Consider the following 13,791-nt stretch of genomic DNA (forward strand, 5'->3'; position numbering starts at 1 on the left):
GAGACTCATGCATTCCACTTCTACAATTGAACTCACTCTTAAGTGACTCAATTTTTCTTGCCCACCGTGTGTGTATCATTGCAACTTCTTAGAATTAAACTCGCACTTTCATGCTCACTTAAACCGTATGAAATTGTTTGAAGAACAATAAGTTGGAGTATGGGCTTTTGTGTTTTGGTGAAGTAGCAAAGCAAAGAACAAAGGTTACTTGCCCTGTTCACAAGACGCTCAATTCTTGCTTACCAAGTAACCGTGTCTCCATATTCCCCTCCAAAGCACTCTTCTATAAATAAACCACAAATAAAATCAATATCCAATTATTAATAGCAACGGATTTTTCTCGTTACAAATTGTTTTTTGCGGCAGAAGGCTCGTGCTGTGGAAATAAAACACGTTTCTCTTTTGTCTCGTTTATTTTGTTTGACCCGTTCTATTGACTGGGGCGCAATACGACGTGTCGTTTTTTAGAGATGAGATTTTGCTCAAACCCGCAGGAGGTGCTGAGCCTGCTGAGAAGAGCTTGCAGCGCAGTTGGAGTAGCCGCAGCCGCGTGTCTCTCCTCGTCGCCTTCGTCGTCTTCCGCTTCCACGTCAACAGCACCGAAGCTAGCCTCTGCCATGGACGACCTCAATACCCTAAGGACCAAGGTCTGCATAATCGGGAGCGGCCCGGCGGCGCACACCGCCGCCATCTACGCAGCCCGGGCAGAGCTTAAGCCGATTCTGTTTGAGGGCATGATGGCCAACGACATCGCCCCCGGCGGCCAGCTCACCACCACCACCGACGTCGAGAACTTTCCGGGTTTTCCCGACGGAATCCTTGGGTACGATCTCATGGACCGGTGCCGAAAGCAGTCCATCCGTTTCGGCACCGAGGTGTTCACTGAAACGGTCAACAAGGTCGACTTCTCGACCACTCCGTTCAAGATCTTCGCCGATGAAAGGACCGTCCTGGCCGATTCCGTCGTCGTCGCCACCTGGCGCCGTCGCCAAGCGCCTTCCATTTCCTGGCTCCGAGGAGTACTGGAACCGCGGGATTTCGGCTTGCGCGGTGTGCGACGGCGCTGCCCCGATATTTCGTAACAAGCCGCTGGCGGTGATTGGAGGTGGTGACTCGGCGATGGAGGAGGCGAATTTTCTGACCAAGTACGGATCAGAAGTGCACATAATTCACCGGAGGGACACGTTTAGGGCTTCGAAAATTATGCAGAATCGGGCGCTGAGCAACCCGAAAATCCGGGTGGTGTGGAACTCGGAGGTGGTGGAGGCGTACAGCGAAGGGAAAGGGCCTCTGGCGGGGCTGAAGGTGAAAAATGTGGTGACTGCGGAGGTATCGGATCTGAAGGTTTCGGGCTGTTTTTCGCAATTGGGCACGAACCGGCGACCAAGTTTTTGGATGGGCAATTGGAGCTCCATGCTGATGGGTATGTTGCCACGAAGCCGGGGACTACGCAGACCAGCGTAAAAGGGGTTTTCGCCGCCGGAGATGTTCAGGACAAGAAATACAGGCAGGCTATCACTGCCGCCGGAAGTGGTAACGCTTCTTCCTTTTCTAAGTTCTAACTAAACAAAGATGTCTACTTTGAAATGCAATTTGAAATTGCTCTGTGAAATGTTTAGTTTATGATTTATCAGCTTTTGTGTTGCTTGTATTTCAATTAAGAAGCCCTACTAATTGTGTTGCATGTTAAGATCGAATTGCTAACAAAGACACAATCACTACATGCTAAGGAAATGCTCACTTACCGAGAGGTTGAACTTCGAATTGACATGTTTTACAGGCTATGTTATGTGTTGCCAAACTGTCATTCACCTTCAAACATTCATTTCACTTGATCGTTTGAAATTTCGAATAGATAGTAATCTTCTTGCAAGGCATTTTGGCAATTACACATTTCCTTTCCCTTGCATTTTGTGATTTGCTTATTCTATCAATTTATTAGATAATTGTCAGGATGCAATTTGTTCTTCCCTTTCCATGATGGACTGGAGGCATTTCGGTGATTTCTGCTTGTACACATGTATTGGTAACTTTGTGTGGACAGATTTGGATTAAACATTGTTCCTCATTTGCCAGCTGACTTTTGTGCATAAATCTGTTTCGTTATCTGGTTGAAATGACTACTGAAAATTTTTGATTTTATTTGGTAGTATGATCAGTTATCTTATATGTGTTGCATTGAACTCTTATTTGTTTATTCATTTTTCTTTTCTCATGCTTGATGTTACCACAATGACAACAAACTTCAGTAGGGCTATCTTACTAGGGTAACTCTTATACTGAGTAGAACTAGTGTTTGGTTGAGAGGACCAAACCATGGGGGGATTTCATGCTTTCATGAGAGATGCTGTACATATGATGTGGTTGGGGTGTCCTACTTAAGTTTTTTTCATGACTTAAACTCCCTACTGTAGGGGTAGGGGATCTTGAGCTGTGCTATTCATAGCCAGCTTCCTGACGCTGAATAGCTAAGAAGCTGTCGGAAATATACAAATAGATTGACTTCGAGCTTCAGCTGAACCCACCCTTCTAAGTTAGGTTTATCAATGCGGGGGACTTGATTTCATCCTGCCCCTTGTTGAGCTTCACCTAAGTGCACTAGGTAAAGGTTGCCACATTTTAATTTCCAAAGACTTTCTAAGTTACTCAAGGTTGTTTTGAGGCTCGGTGAATTGAGCTTGGACATACAATGATGCATTCGCACAACTTTTTCTCCAATTCAGCAAGCTTGCATACACAACCAGATAAATTCATAAGGATGCATGAAGTTGAGTTGGATGGATGGTTGCCTGCCTGTTGTGTTTTCTGAGATTTGGCTGGCCTTTCGCATAAAACTATTTAGTTGATGACTTTGCCTGGCACCGTTATCAAGCTCATCTAGATAATTTTGGGCAACTTTATATTTCTTCATGCGTGTAAATGAGCACGCAGAGAACATTAAATGTAATCTTCTTCATATATTCAAACTGTGTTTTTAAGTGCATTATAAGACGTTTAGTTTTTGCAATCTCTGAGACTTGATTTCTTTCATTCCTGTAATGGTGCAGGATGCATGGCAGCCTTGGAAGCAGAACATTACTTGCAAGAGATTGGATCCCAGGAGGGTAAGAGTGATTGACTACCTTCGATTGGCGAGGAATCCAAGCGATGCTCGGTTAGAAGCAAAATTTAATCAACAGCAGGATAAAGAAAAAAACTCGATTTGGAACCAATAAATGTTTATCATTTGGTTGCAAGAAAATGATCTAGAAAATCACGGAATGTTGGAACCGAAGATTTGCAGTAATTATTCAAGTATTTTATTTGTTTTACAGTGTTAGTGTTGTAGGATTCGTTCATAATTCGCATATGAACATGTTCATGGCATGGCATCTGGGAACGAAGAGATCGTGTGCCTTGTATGCTTAGGATGAATAGAAAAATGGCTTGAAGATTTAGTAATTTTTCGTTATTTGGCATCCAAAATTTGGTTGATTTTTATTTTTTATTTTTTGAACAAACGATATTATATACGCAAGGGAGAATGGGTGGGCTTAACCTCATAATGTGCTAGCAATAATGTTGTTTAAACTCGTCTTTGGCGAGGATCGAACTTAAGACCTTTCATTCACAAGTCGAGAGGAATATCACTAGATCATAGTACTAGTGGTTAAAATTTGGTTGAATTGAATAGATTATGCAACATCAATAGCCACTGCCACCGCCAACACTCTCGTCCTCCTCCGTCCGCCATCCCAGGAACTCCTATCGTAGTTACAATCCACCACACCAATCCTCTCCTATAGGCATTTTATTCCGAGAATGGATACAATATTCCCTGTACCCCTCCCCCCAGAACGATAAAGTTGGAATATGGGTTATTCATGTATCTTATGCATTAAAAAGGAGAAAAATTCAGATTGAAAAAGTATCAAAATTGAAGCCCACAAGCCACAATTAGCAAACTAAAGTTTGACGGGTGATCAAGGAGAGGAGGAGACGGATGAGGAGGTGGTGGCGGTGATGGTGGTTGAAGGAAAGTTGGACCGGGGAGTGGGGTTGGATGCGGCTAATGTGATCTTTTATTGTTAGTTTTTTTTATTATTTTGATTTTTAAAGTGTGTTAATTTCTAAGTTAATAGGTGGGACACGAGTCAAACAATTAGAAAAGAAACAAAAACGGAAACAACAGACCCTCAACTAGATGAAAATGGGAAAATTTGGTGTTGGATGGGTCTTTCGGGATCCTAATAGGTACTACTAGGGGTGCAAGATCAAGCATATTTATATGGAGATAAACATGGCTGTCGATGATATCCTAAACATACAATTAGGTATTATTCCAATTCGAGACTTCCCAATATCAAATAAATAAACATGCTTACAGGGAAACTTGAGAGATATCTAATATTTTGTAGCATGAAAATCCCAAAACCAACAAACCATAGTGGTTGTGCATTTTCAGTTGCATCGTGCATATGAGGCGGCCTATCTCTAGATTGGGAGAGATTTTTTGTGTTTGGAACATAGGTGGTTCACTTATATAAGGACACTTAGTATACTACACATGTTCTGAGCATAATAAAAAATTTATCTTAAATTGGGACTATAATAATCTCCGATGAGTTTAACTGTTTATCTCTTATAAATATCTCATAACAAGAGCTCATGACAACCAAGCCGTCTTAGCTCAGCTGGTAGAGCGCGTGGCTTTTAACCACGTGGTCGTGGGTTCGATTCCCACAGACGGCGGTTTTTTTTTTAATCCATTTTAAGCATTTGTGAGGGCAAATTCCATCGAATATTATTATGTTTTTTTTATCAAAACATATTTGTACATAATATAACTTAGGGACGGATTCGTGACACAAGATTTGACACAATGGTCCTTAAATTAGTATTTTTCAATGGTTGAAATCTAATGCGATGTGAAAAAATTCAATAAATATGTATGAAAATTAAAATTCAGATTTTAATTTCCTATTCTGAATTGTAAATTGTGTTTTGATTCTGTCTACCATTCCCCTAAATTTCCATTACAACGAGCAAAGCAGGTCATATTCGTAATGATCAAGGAAACAGAAAATGAAACATGATTAAAGGAGAGAGAGAGAGAGAGAGAAGAAATTTTAATTGGAAAGTTGAAAGTTTTATTTCCAAATTTGTGTTATTGTTTGAAAAGGAGAGGAGAGAGAGAGAGAGAGAGAGAGAGAGAGAGAGAGAGAAGAAATTATAATTGGAAAGTTGAAAGTTTTATTTCCAAATTTGTGTTATTGTTTCAAAACTTAAAATCAATTCGCCGCTTGACAATGGAGGCAGATTGTCTGCCTTCTATTTAGGTGTCATTTCTATTCTTTTTTATTTGTGCAGTTATGGTTAAATCATGTTAATATTTTATATTTTTATTATTTTTTATCTTATTATCTTTATAAAAAAATCAGTATAAAATATTAACGTGGCTTAACCGTGATCGCATAAAATAGAAATGATTAAGAATAGCACTCAATCACGAAGGTGGACAATTTGTCTCCTTTGACAATTATGCTAAGCAACTTTGTCCATAATCTGCCTGTTCACCGCAGATTTAGTTGTCCTTTTTTTGGCATTCGTGATGGATCACGATATTTTTGTCATCGTGGACCCTCCCTTAGCTTTTGCTTTGTTTTTGTGTTTGGTAGATCGAAGTCCTTTTTGCATTCCTACACCCTATGGTCGGTTATATTGACAAAAAATTTACAAAGTACCCGAATCACGTTATCTATAAGAAGTTTTCATAAAACATAAAACTCTTTATATTTCGATTTACCCGATTACTACATGAGGAAAACCAATGAAAAATGTTTGAAAATTTTGAGTTTTAATGATAAAGACAAAATAAAGGGTAAAGTAAATAGCATCAAAATTAACTTTTTAGTGTAAATATGTGATTTTTCGTTCAATTGAATAGTACCGTGAGTTTTTCGTTAAAACCTCCTGCTACATATTGGTTGCATTAAGCGTAAGAGTTGTCGTAATCTTCTATGCAGTCAAAGAGTTTTAGACTCTTTGTTTATGGGTTCACAGCTTAAATACTCACAACTCATGACCAACCATGGAGTCAAAGATGAATAGAGAAGCAAAGGACATAGAAAATATACCATGTTTAAAGAAGAGGGAGATTTTTGGATATATATAATGTCATTTGTTTCGTGCAAAAATATACAATTGGTTATACTGCAGATTTCATAGATACAAGCAACCGCTCGAAGGATCAAAGCTAACCAAAGATCCGGACAAACTCCTTTTGGATATGTTTTTGAAATTATTTAATTCTAATTAAAAAGTACGAACTAAATGACAACTTGACAACAAACAAACAATCGAAGATTACAAAGCCAGCTACTACACATGCTAAAAAAGACACCCCTAAAACCAGATGCTTGGGAATCTCTTGCTCCCAACAAGTGGCTTTTATGTCGCAAACACACGGCGCACCGACAAACTTGTTGACGCGTGTTAGCATCTCAAGTTTAATTATCACACACTGGTTCGAGGCATTCTTAAACCGTACCCACCATATGCATGTTCTGTCACAACCCCCATACTGTCGAGCTTACTTATTTCTCTACATACACCACAGGTTCCAAGGGTATTTATGACATTGTATTCTCTCCTTTCCACGTTTAGCTGGGGCAGGCAAGTTTTGAGACATCCTTGCTAGATCTGTTGTATTTCATGTGGCTATTGACTAGCTGTCCAGCTGCAATTGCTGACATCAGCGAGAGCTCTCCGGCGAGCACTGAACCGGCTACAATGGTGGCCAATTTCCTAGAGTTTGAACCGGGCGCGTCTCTGCTTGCACCCTTTACACCCAGCAGGTCCAAGCAGGCTGCTTGGGATGCAAGCTGGGTTCCTCCTCCAACTGTTCCCACCTGAAGAAGTTAAAGTAAAATAAATTAAATTGGGATAAGTTAGGTGTCAACTCAGTTGAAGATCTCAAAGACACTCGGAAATATATTTTCTCAAAGCCATAAAAAAAAAAAAAAACAAAAATGTCTGCAAATTCTGCATTGGTGTTACGTTCTTCTATATATGTTGGAACTCACAACAATGGTTTCTGTTCCACATTAACCCTTCAAACCCGGGAGTTTTTAAACCCTAGGAGGTTGATATAAGACAAATTGTCTGGAAATAGCAGCATATGACACTAGGCGTTTTATATCTAATAATTTTTTCTACGGAAGCAGCACTGTTTAATACTTGTGCAGAAACATTTAGTATTACTTTGGAATTTGCAGTTAAAAGAATATCATTCCGAACACCAAGTTGTGACGTGAGGAGCCATTTTACGAAAAAATCACAGTTTAAAAGTTTTATGATGTTGTTTTTATAAGTCAATATATTTGTCGGTTTGTGATTTGTAGTTAAAGAAAGAATTACTCCATAAAGTATGGAGCCAAGCAGTACTTGTGGATCTAACATTGCCTTTTAAACTCATTTTAAAATTGAGCATGAATTGCGGATTGATTACCGTAAATCAAGCACTAATTATAGTTGTACTGTACCTCAATGGAAGGCATGGTGACTGAGACATGAAGATCCTTGCCGTCGTTTATGGCTTCCATCATGGTGATGCAGTGAGAGCTCTCTACATTCTGAGCCGGATCCTGACCTGTGGCGACGTAGATCGCAGAAACAATGTTGCTGGCGTGGGCGTTGAACCCGCCAAGAGCACCAGCCATGGCAGAACCTGTTAGGTTTTTGAGCATGTTGAGCTCCACCAAGGCAGCCACATTGGTCTTCAGTACCTTCCTCACCACCTCTTCCTTGATCACTGCTTCACACACTACTGACTTGCCTCTCCCTTCTATCCAATTCACCGCGGCCGGTTTCTTGTCGGAGCAAAAGTTTCCTGCACATTCCGGAGTAAGGAAAAACTAAATCAACCCAATCAATTACAGTAAATATTCTGTTTTTCTTATGCTATCACTTGTCAGACATCTAATCACAAGTTCAGATCTGACAATGTAAACATACAATGCTTTTGTCATATACGTTAAAGTTGGGAGGGCAAAATACATATTCCAACGTGACTAACAATGAATTTTGTATCCTTGGTATTTTTAAACTAACACTATCTTGTGAGTATAACACTCGTCACGTAAAACTTCGTCATCACCGTTGTCAATCCGCTACGAGTACAACAGTCATCACGAAATACCCTCTCAGTTGCACGCAATTCCGACGACATGCGAGAATCTCCCGAAATCAACACTCACATGCAAATTATGGACAAAAAGAAGAGGAAGAAAGAGATTAATTAAGTTACCAGAGATGCCAATAACATCCATGTCAGGGAAGTCGATTTGGAGGAACTCTAGAACGTTTTGGACGCCTTTGGAGACCATGTTCATCCCCATGGCATCTCCAGTGCTGCAAGTAAACCTCGTGTACAAATTCTTCCCTGCTATCGAGCATTGAATCCTCTGAAGCTTTGCAAATCTACTGGATCTGAACGTGCATATGCAGTCAAGTCAACAAACGAAATTCCAAATTATTAATTCTTATTGTGTCATAAACTAATAGATAAATAATAATTAACTCTTCAACTTAAAAACAAAATGGTATTTGTGTGATCACTTAAAACAGGGATTTATACCACCCTCCTCTTGTTTATGTCATTTAATTCTTCTTCACTTTATTCATCCTAAGATTGGAAAAATGCGAGAGCGTGAGAATCATTTTCCTTAATTTAAACGATTCACGCAGAAAAAGAAGGAAATGAACACAATCCCATCAACATCATCGAGATATAGCAGATCAAAGATAAAGTTAACCAATTAATTAGTAACAAAATCATTTTTTAATCATTTCTCCTCTTCCTCGCCAGAAAATAATACCAACTCACACTACATGCAGATGAAACTCCCGAAATAAAAGGTATTCACTTTAGCCCCGCAAATAAACAAAAAAATATCAAAAATAAAAAATAAAAAACAAAAAAATTACAAGTTAGGTGAGGTTGGTGAGGGCATGCGTGAACCCGTTCTTTGTAATCAAGTTTGAATATTTTTTTCGTAGGTGAGACTAATTTATAATATCGTTTTTCAACACAACACAAAACAAAAATAAAAGGAAAATATGACTCACCAACGTGAGTTAAAGTGAGAAAATTAGGGGTAGTCACGTAAAGCTTTTAAAGGATTTTAAAAGTGATAGGTTTGATAGGATTTAAAAAGATCAAAGACTCTTACAAAATTTATATGGATTTTAAAGAATTTCAATGAATTGTGGTGGAAAGATTTGAAATCCTAGGAGGTGGGGTTGGATTCTTTTTGCTCTTGGTTATATATACTTTTTACTCTCAAATCTCACAAAACCTATAACTTATTGAAATCTTCCAAAATCTTAATTTTTTTAATACACTTTTGAATGACTTTTAAAATACTTTAAAATCTTTTAATTGATTACACCTAAATTTGAATGGATTCAAAAACCCTTTAAAATCCTTTAATTGATTACACTATGATTTTAAAGTCTTTCCTCAAATCTGAGTTTGACTATACCCCTATATTGTTAAAATTAAAATGCAAAATATTGCAGGTGAAATTCGAACTATTTTTTGAGAAAACTAAAAGAACAAAACAAAAGAAATAGGGTTGAAGTTGAACGGTCCGAACCTGTTGAACACGACGGCGAGGGAATCGAAGTTGAGCGGGTCCTCGACGAAGAACTTGAGTTTGGCAGCTCTGGCGGCTGAGCTGAACCGGACAACGGGAGCTCGGGTCATCCCGTCCTTGAGAACCACGCTGCTGGCCCCGCCTGACATGTGGATGGCCTTGCAGCCCCTATTGGTGCCGGCCACCAAGCATCCCTCCGTCGTCGCCAATGGCACCGTGTACTCCTCGCCGTCGATCAGCAGCGGCCCCGCCACTCCCACCGGGATCTGGACGTACCCGACCGGCATCTCGCAGCACTGCCCCAGTATCGCCTCGTAGTCGAAGCCTTCCAGCGGGAGCCCCACCAGCGAACTACCGGTTGTCCGCTGCAGAGCCTCGCGCCGTATCGCAGCCGCTCGCCGGCAGTCCCCGAGAGTGGACTCGAGAGAGTATGACGGCGTGGTTCCAACGACGACAGACTTGATAATTTCCTCGTCATCGGTCGACAACGCCGGCGAATTGTCGTCGATGGCGGTTGCGGTGGTTGTGGCGGCGGAGATGGAGGAGGGGAGTGCGGTGGCATTGACTGAATTTTTTCGTTGGACGACAACGTCGTCTTTCCAGGGGTCGTGGGCGGCGCGGGAGCTGGGGGAGACGAAGGACTGGACGAAGTCAATGCCGAAGAAGCCGAGTAGGTAGATGACGGAGGCGAAGAGGGAGAAGAGGGCGGCTAGCTCGGAGAGCGTGACGACGTGAAGCGGCGTGGAGCTGCGGATCTTCTCTCGCCAGCGGTGGAGGAGGAAGTAGGCGACGGTGAAGAAGAGCGTGAAGAAGAGGCCATTGGTGAGGTAGAGCGGGAGGGGAAGGGCGTCGGAGGCCTTGAGCAGCTGCTTGTCGGATTTAATGGGTTCGCCGGCGGCAGAGGCGGTTGAGGATCGCCGGCGAACTGCCATTATTAGAGAGAGAGAAAAAGCGGGGAATTAGGTAATTAAGGAACTAATAAGGCAAATAAAACAAAAGGAAGGGATTAGTGGTGGGGGTTTATTTAATTAATTTGGGGTTTTGTTAGGGAGTTTGTTGTAAAAATGAGCTGGAATGGGGAAAAGGCGGAGGATTTGGACCGTTTTTTATAGAAAGAGGGAGGGAGGGAGGGAGTGAAGTGGGAGTGGGGGCTGAGTTGGTTGGCGCGCTGGCTGCCTGGACCAGGAGTCCCACTCCCGCACGTACAGTGTGCTTACGCGTGTGTGGTTTTGTCTCTCGGATCGGATCTGTGGATCCAGTGGATCCCTTCGCGAACTTTTGGAGTGTTGACCGTCCAATTTGGGAGAGATTTTTCACAGATGAAATGGTACATTATATGCCACTATATAAATGACGGGATATATGTGTGAAAAAATTAATAAATAAAAAAATTAGATTTTCTACCACTTATATAGAAACACGTGATGTACCACCCATCTTCCAATCACAATGAAAAATTTCTCCAAATTTGGAGGAACTGTTGTTATAATCACGTAGATACAAATTCCACCAATAACATCAAAAGAAAATTATAGCAATAGTCTCGCAACTTTAATCTAATTGGAGCAATGATCCATCAACTAAAAATTCATGATCATTTGTTCCTTAACTCATCAAAACGTGCAGCTATAATCTTTTCCGTCAACTCTGTCAGAATTTTGCAAAATGAGTCATATTTGAAGGACTATTGCTACAATCAGGTTAAAATTGAGGGGTCATTGCTCCAATTGAGTAAAGTTGAGAGGTCATGTCTCCAATTGAGTTAAAATTAAAGGACCATTGTGACATGTGACATATTTTAACAGAAATTGTAACGGAGTTAACTAAAAGGATCATAATTACGCATTTTGATGACTTATGGGATCAATGATCATGTAATTTAAGTGCTTTTTAAAAATAAAAAAATTACTATTACGTTTATTTTATTAATAATTTCGTTTTTAATGCAAATGCTTAGTAGCACTTTTAATTGTCATAAAACACGTTTATTATTATTTGTTAAAAAAATATACACTTTTAATATCTAAAGAGAGTCCCAAACAAATTATTAACTTCATTAACAGTGTATATATATGCGACTCCCAAAAATTACTACAAATCCATATGATGATAGACCATCATCATCATCATCATCATCGTAGTCGTGCACTCATGACGGGCTTGTTTTATTTAATTTTTGAATTTTGGAAGTGTCTCGCCATGGACTTCAGTTCCTTCTTCTCTCATTTCCTATTAATTTACTTGCCATTTTTGTTTCCATTTTACTCATCTCTGCCTCTCGTCTGCCTTTTTCACGTGTCGTCTTTTTTGTTAAATTTTCGTACAAGACTTCGACAAGTGAACAAAATTACTCCGTTCCAAATCGTATTATCATATTATATTTACAAGAAACTTTGTTTTTTATTCTGGAAGACTGATCTGTACAAGCAATTGAATATAAGATGTTTGTGTAATTGTTCGGGCAAAGATTTCTTTGGAGAAGATCTCTGAACCTCAGCACAACTCACCAAGGGATTGACACTTTGATGTTTGGTAGTCAGGCTCTTACTTGTTAGTGTGCTGCAATAAGAGCTTGAAGTTAGTTCTGAAATGTATCTTCGTGGGGCCTTAGGTGTAGGCCTTAAGGCTCGCAATCAAAACTAACTAAATGATTAGGCATGCCACTACTATGTCAATATAGCAGATGTAGAACGAGTATGTTTTAAGTCGATTACTTGTGCCCCAAGTTACTCGAACTTCTTGTTTATCAAAGGATTGTCGCAGATGAGTTAAGTCTGCATTAAGTTCTTTTCTTGCCTTGTAAACAAGGACTTTTAGTTCATGATCTTGTATGTTTGAATGGAGGGAGTCTAGGGCCTTTTAAATCATTTGCTTGATTTCATGTTGTTCTTAATGAAAACAGGTTCATTATGTTAACCAGATCCGGATGCACATGGGACTCTTAGGTAGGTAATAACTGGAAATAACTTGAATACATGCTGAAAAGTACATTTAGATGACAAATCTACTAATTTAAAGGACAAACAAAGAGATTCGGGCAAGATTTCACCTTGTCTGGCAAGGTTGAATCTCTTGCAGCCACTTATCTTTGAGTTTACAGGGGTTGTATGCTAAAAGGGATGGATGGTAAACAGGTTTTACACGAGGGAATCGATACTACAACACTAGGGAAGGTAACATAGCTTGTACACTAGACAAAAGATAGCTTTTCTAAGGAAACTATTGCTAAAATGATTGAATCTGGGTTGATTTTAACTTTCTGGATGCAAATCTGGATTGAGAGCAGAGTTTGTATGCTTGTTTGTATGATTGGTTAAGTGTCCTTGTCTCAGATACTTGCTTCCCCTTTTATAGGCAATTTTGGCCTGACTGTTTTCAGCTCTGCTCTTGCCCGAAAGCTTTTAGAGGGTATTGAATCATCAACTTTTTACTTGTAGTGTCACTAGAAAGTGCTTTTTGGCTGATAGTAGGTTGGTTTTCATCACTTGTCACTTCAGTTATAGACACGTGGCTTATGTCTTGGCTGAGAAGGCTTTTAATCCGCATTAGGCTTCAAGGTTAGGCTTCGGGCAAATGCAACCTGCTTTAGCGCCTTTGAGCTTCCTTTCTCCTGAACCTAATATTCAAATATTAACCCAAACAGTAATATTGTATTTAATCCACATGACCAACACTCCCATAATCTAATTTGTTTGATACAATTCAATATATGTACTCTACTTAATTTAATCATTTAAATTTAATTTTACGCATCAATACGTGCCTATTACAGGTATTGATATATGAGATTTTATTCCAAAAGATCTTGATGCTAATATGATAAACACTAACTTTTAGCTTGTAGATTATTGTTGTACTTACTTAGTATTCGAGGCAAATAGAAACTCTCATTCATATCATTGACTATATTGAGTCATACATAAACTCAACAAAAACATATCCAAAACAAAGTCACACCACAATGGAGGAGTCAAAAGTTTGAGAGTGTGAACAAATGTCTTACGTGAGAAAGTTAACTAAACTTTGCATGCGGGTTCTTTACAAGAAGTTGGGTCAATCCCTTAACATCAATTGGTTTTATAGTATAACTCGACTTTCTTAAAAAATTTAGTCAAACATTAAACATTGACTAACCAAAAATACGTATTGATAA

At 39.6% G+C, this 13,791-nt stretch overlaps 2 protein-coding genes and 1 non-coding gene across 3 annotated transcripts; 2 read left to right on the top strand and 1 right to left on the bottom strand.

Annotated features, from left to right (window-relative positions):
• The first annotated feature begins 421 nt into the window (after positions 1-421).
• Positions 422-3,311, top strand: LOC103950195 (thioredoxin reductase NTRB). The gene is given in 4 exon segments (XM_048587957.1): positions 422-977; positions 979-1,345; positions 1,348-1,533; positions 3,048-3,311. Coding segments are annotated over 4 exon segments (1,131 nt in total). The 5' UTR covers positions 422-470; the 3' UTR covers positions 3,119-3,311.
• A 1,347-nt stretch (positions 3,312-4,658) lies between these two features.
• Positions 4,659-4,731, top strand: TRNAK-UUU. Its single transcript has one exon. It is a non-coding gene; the product is annotated as a tRNA-Lys (tRNA).
• Positions 4,732-6,246: 1,515 nt separating this feature from the next.
• LOC103950192 (3-hydroxy-3-methylglutaryl coenzyme A reductase 2-B) lies at positions 6,247-10,740 on the bottom strand. The gene is made up of 4 exons (XM_048587963.1): positions 9,639-10,740; positions 8,288-8,469; positions 7,524-7,870; positions 6,247-6,890 (listed from the first exon to the last, which is right to left on the bottom strand). The coding sequence occupies exons 1-4, from the start codon at positions 10,568-10,570 to the stop codon at positions 6,642-6,644; spliced, it is 1,710 nt and encodes a 569-aa protein (XP_048443920.1). The 5' UTR covers positions 10,571-10,740; the 3' UTR covers positions 6,247-6,641.
• Positions 10,741-13,791: the final 3,051 nt, after the last annotated feature.

This window comes from the organism of the source record quoted next, unplaced genomic scaffold (genome assembly GCF_019419815.1).
Source record: "Pyrus x bretschneideri cultivar Hongxiangsu unplaced genomic scaffold, Pyrus_bretschneideri_v1 Contig1, whole genome shotgun sequence".
NCBI classification, from domain to species: domain Eukaryota; kingdom Viridiplantae; phylum Streptophyta; class Magnoliopsida; order Rosales; family Rosaceae; genus Pyrus; species Pyrus x bretschneideri.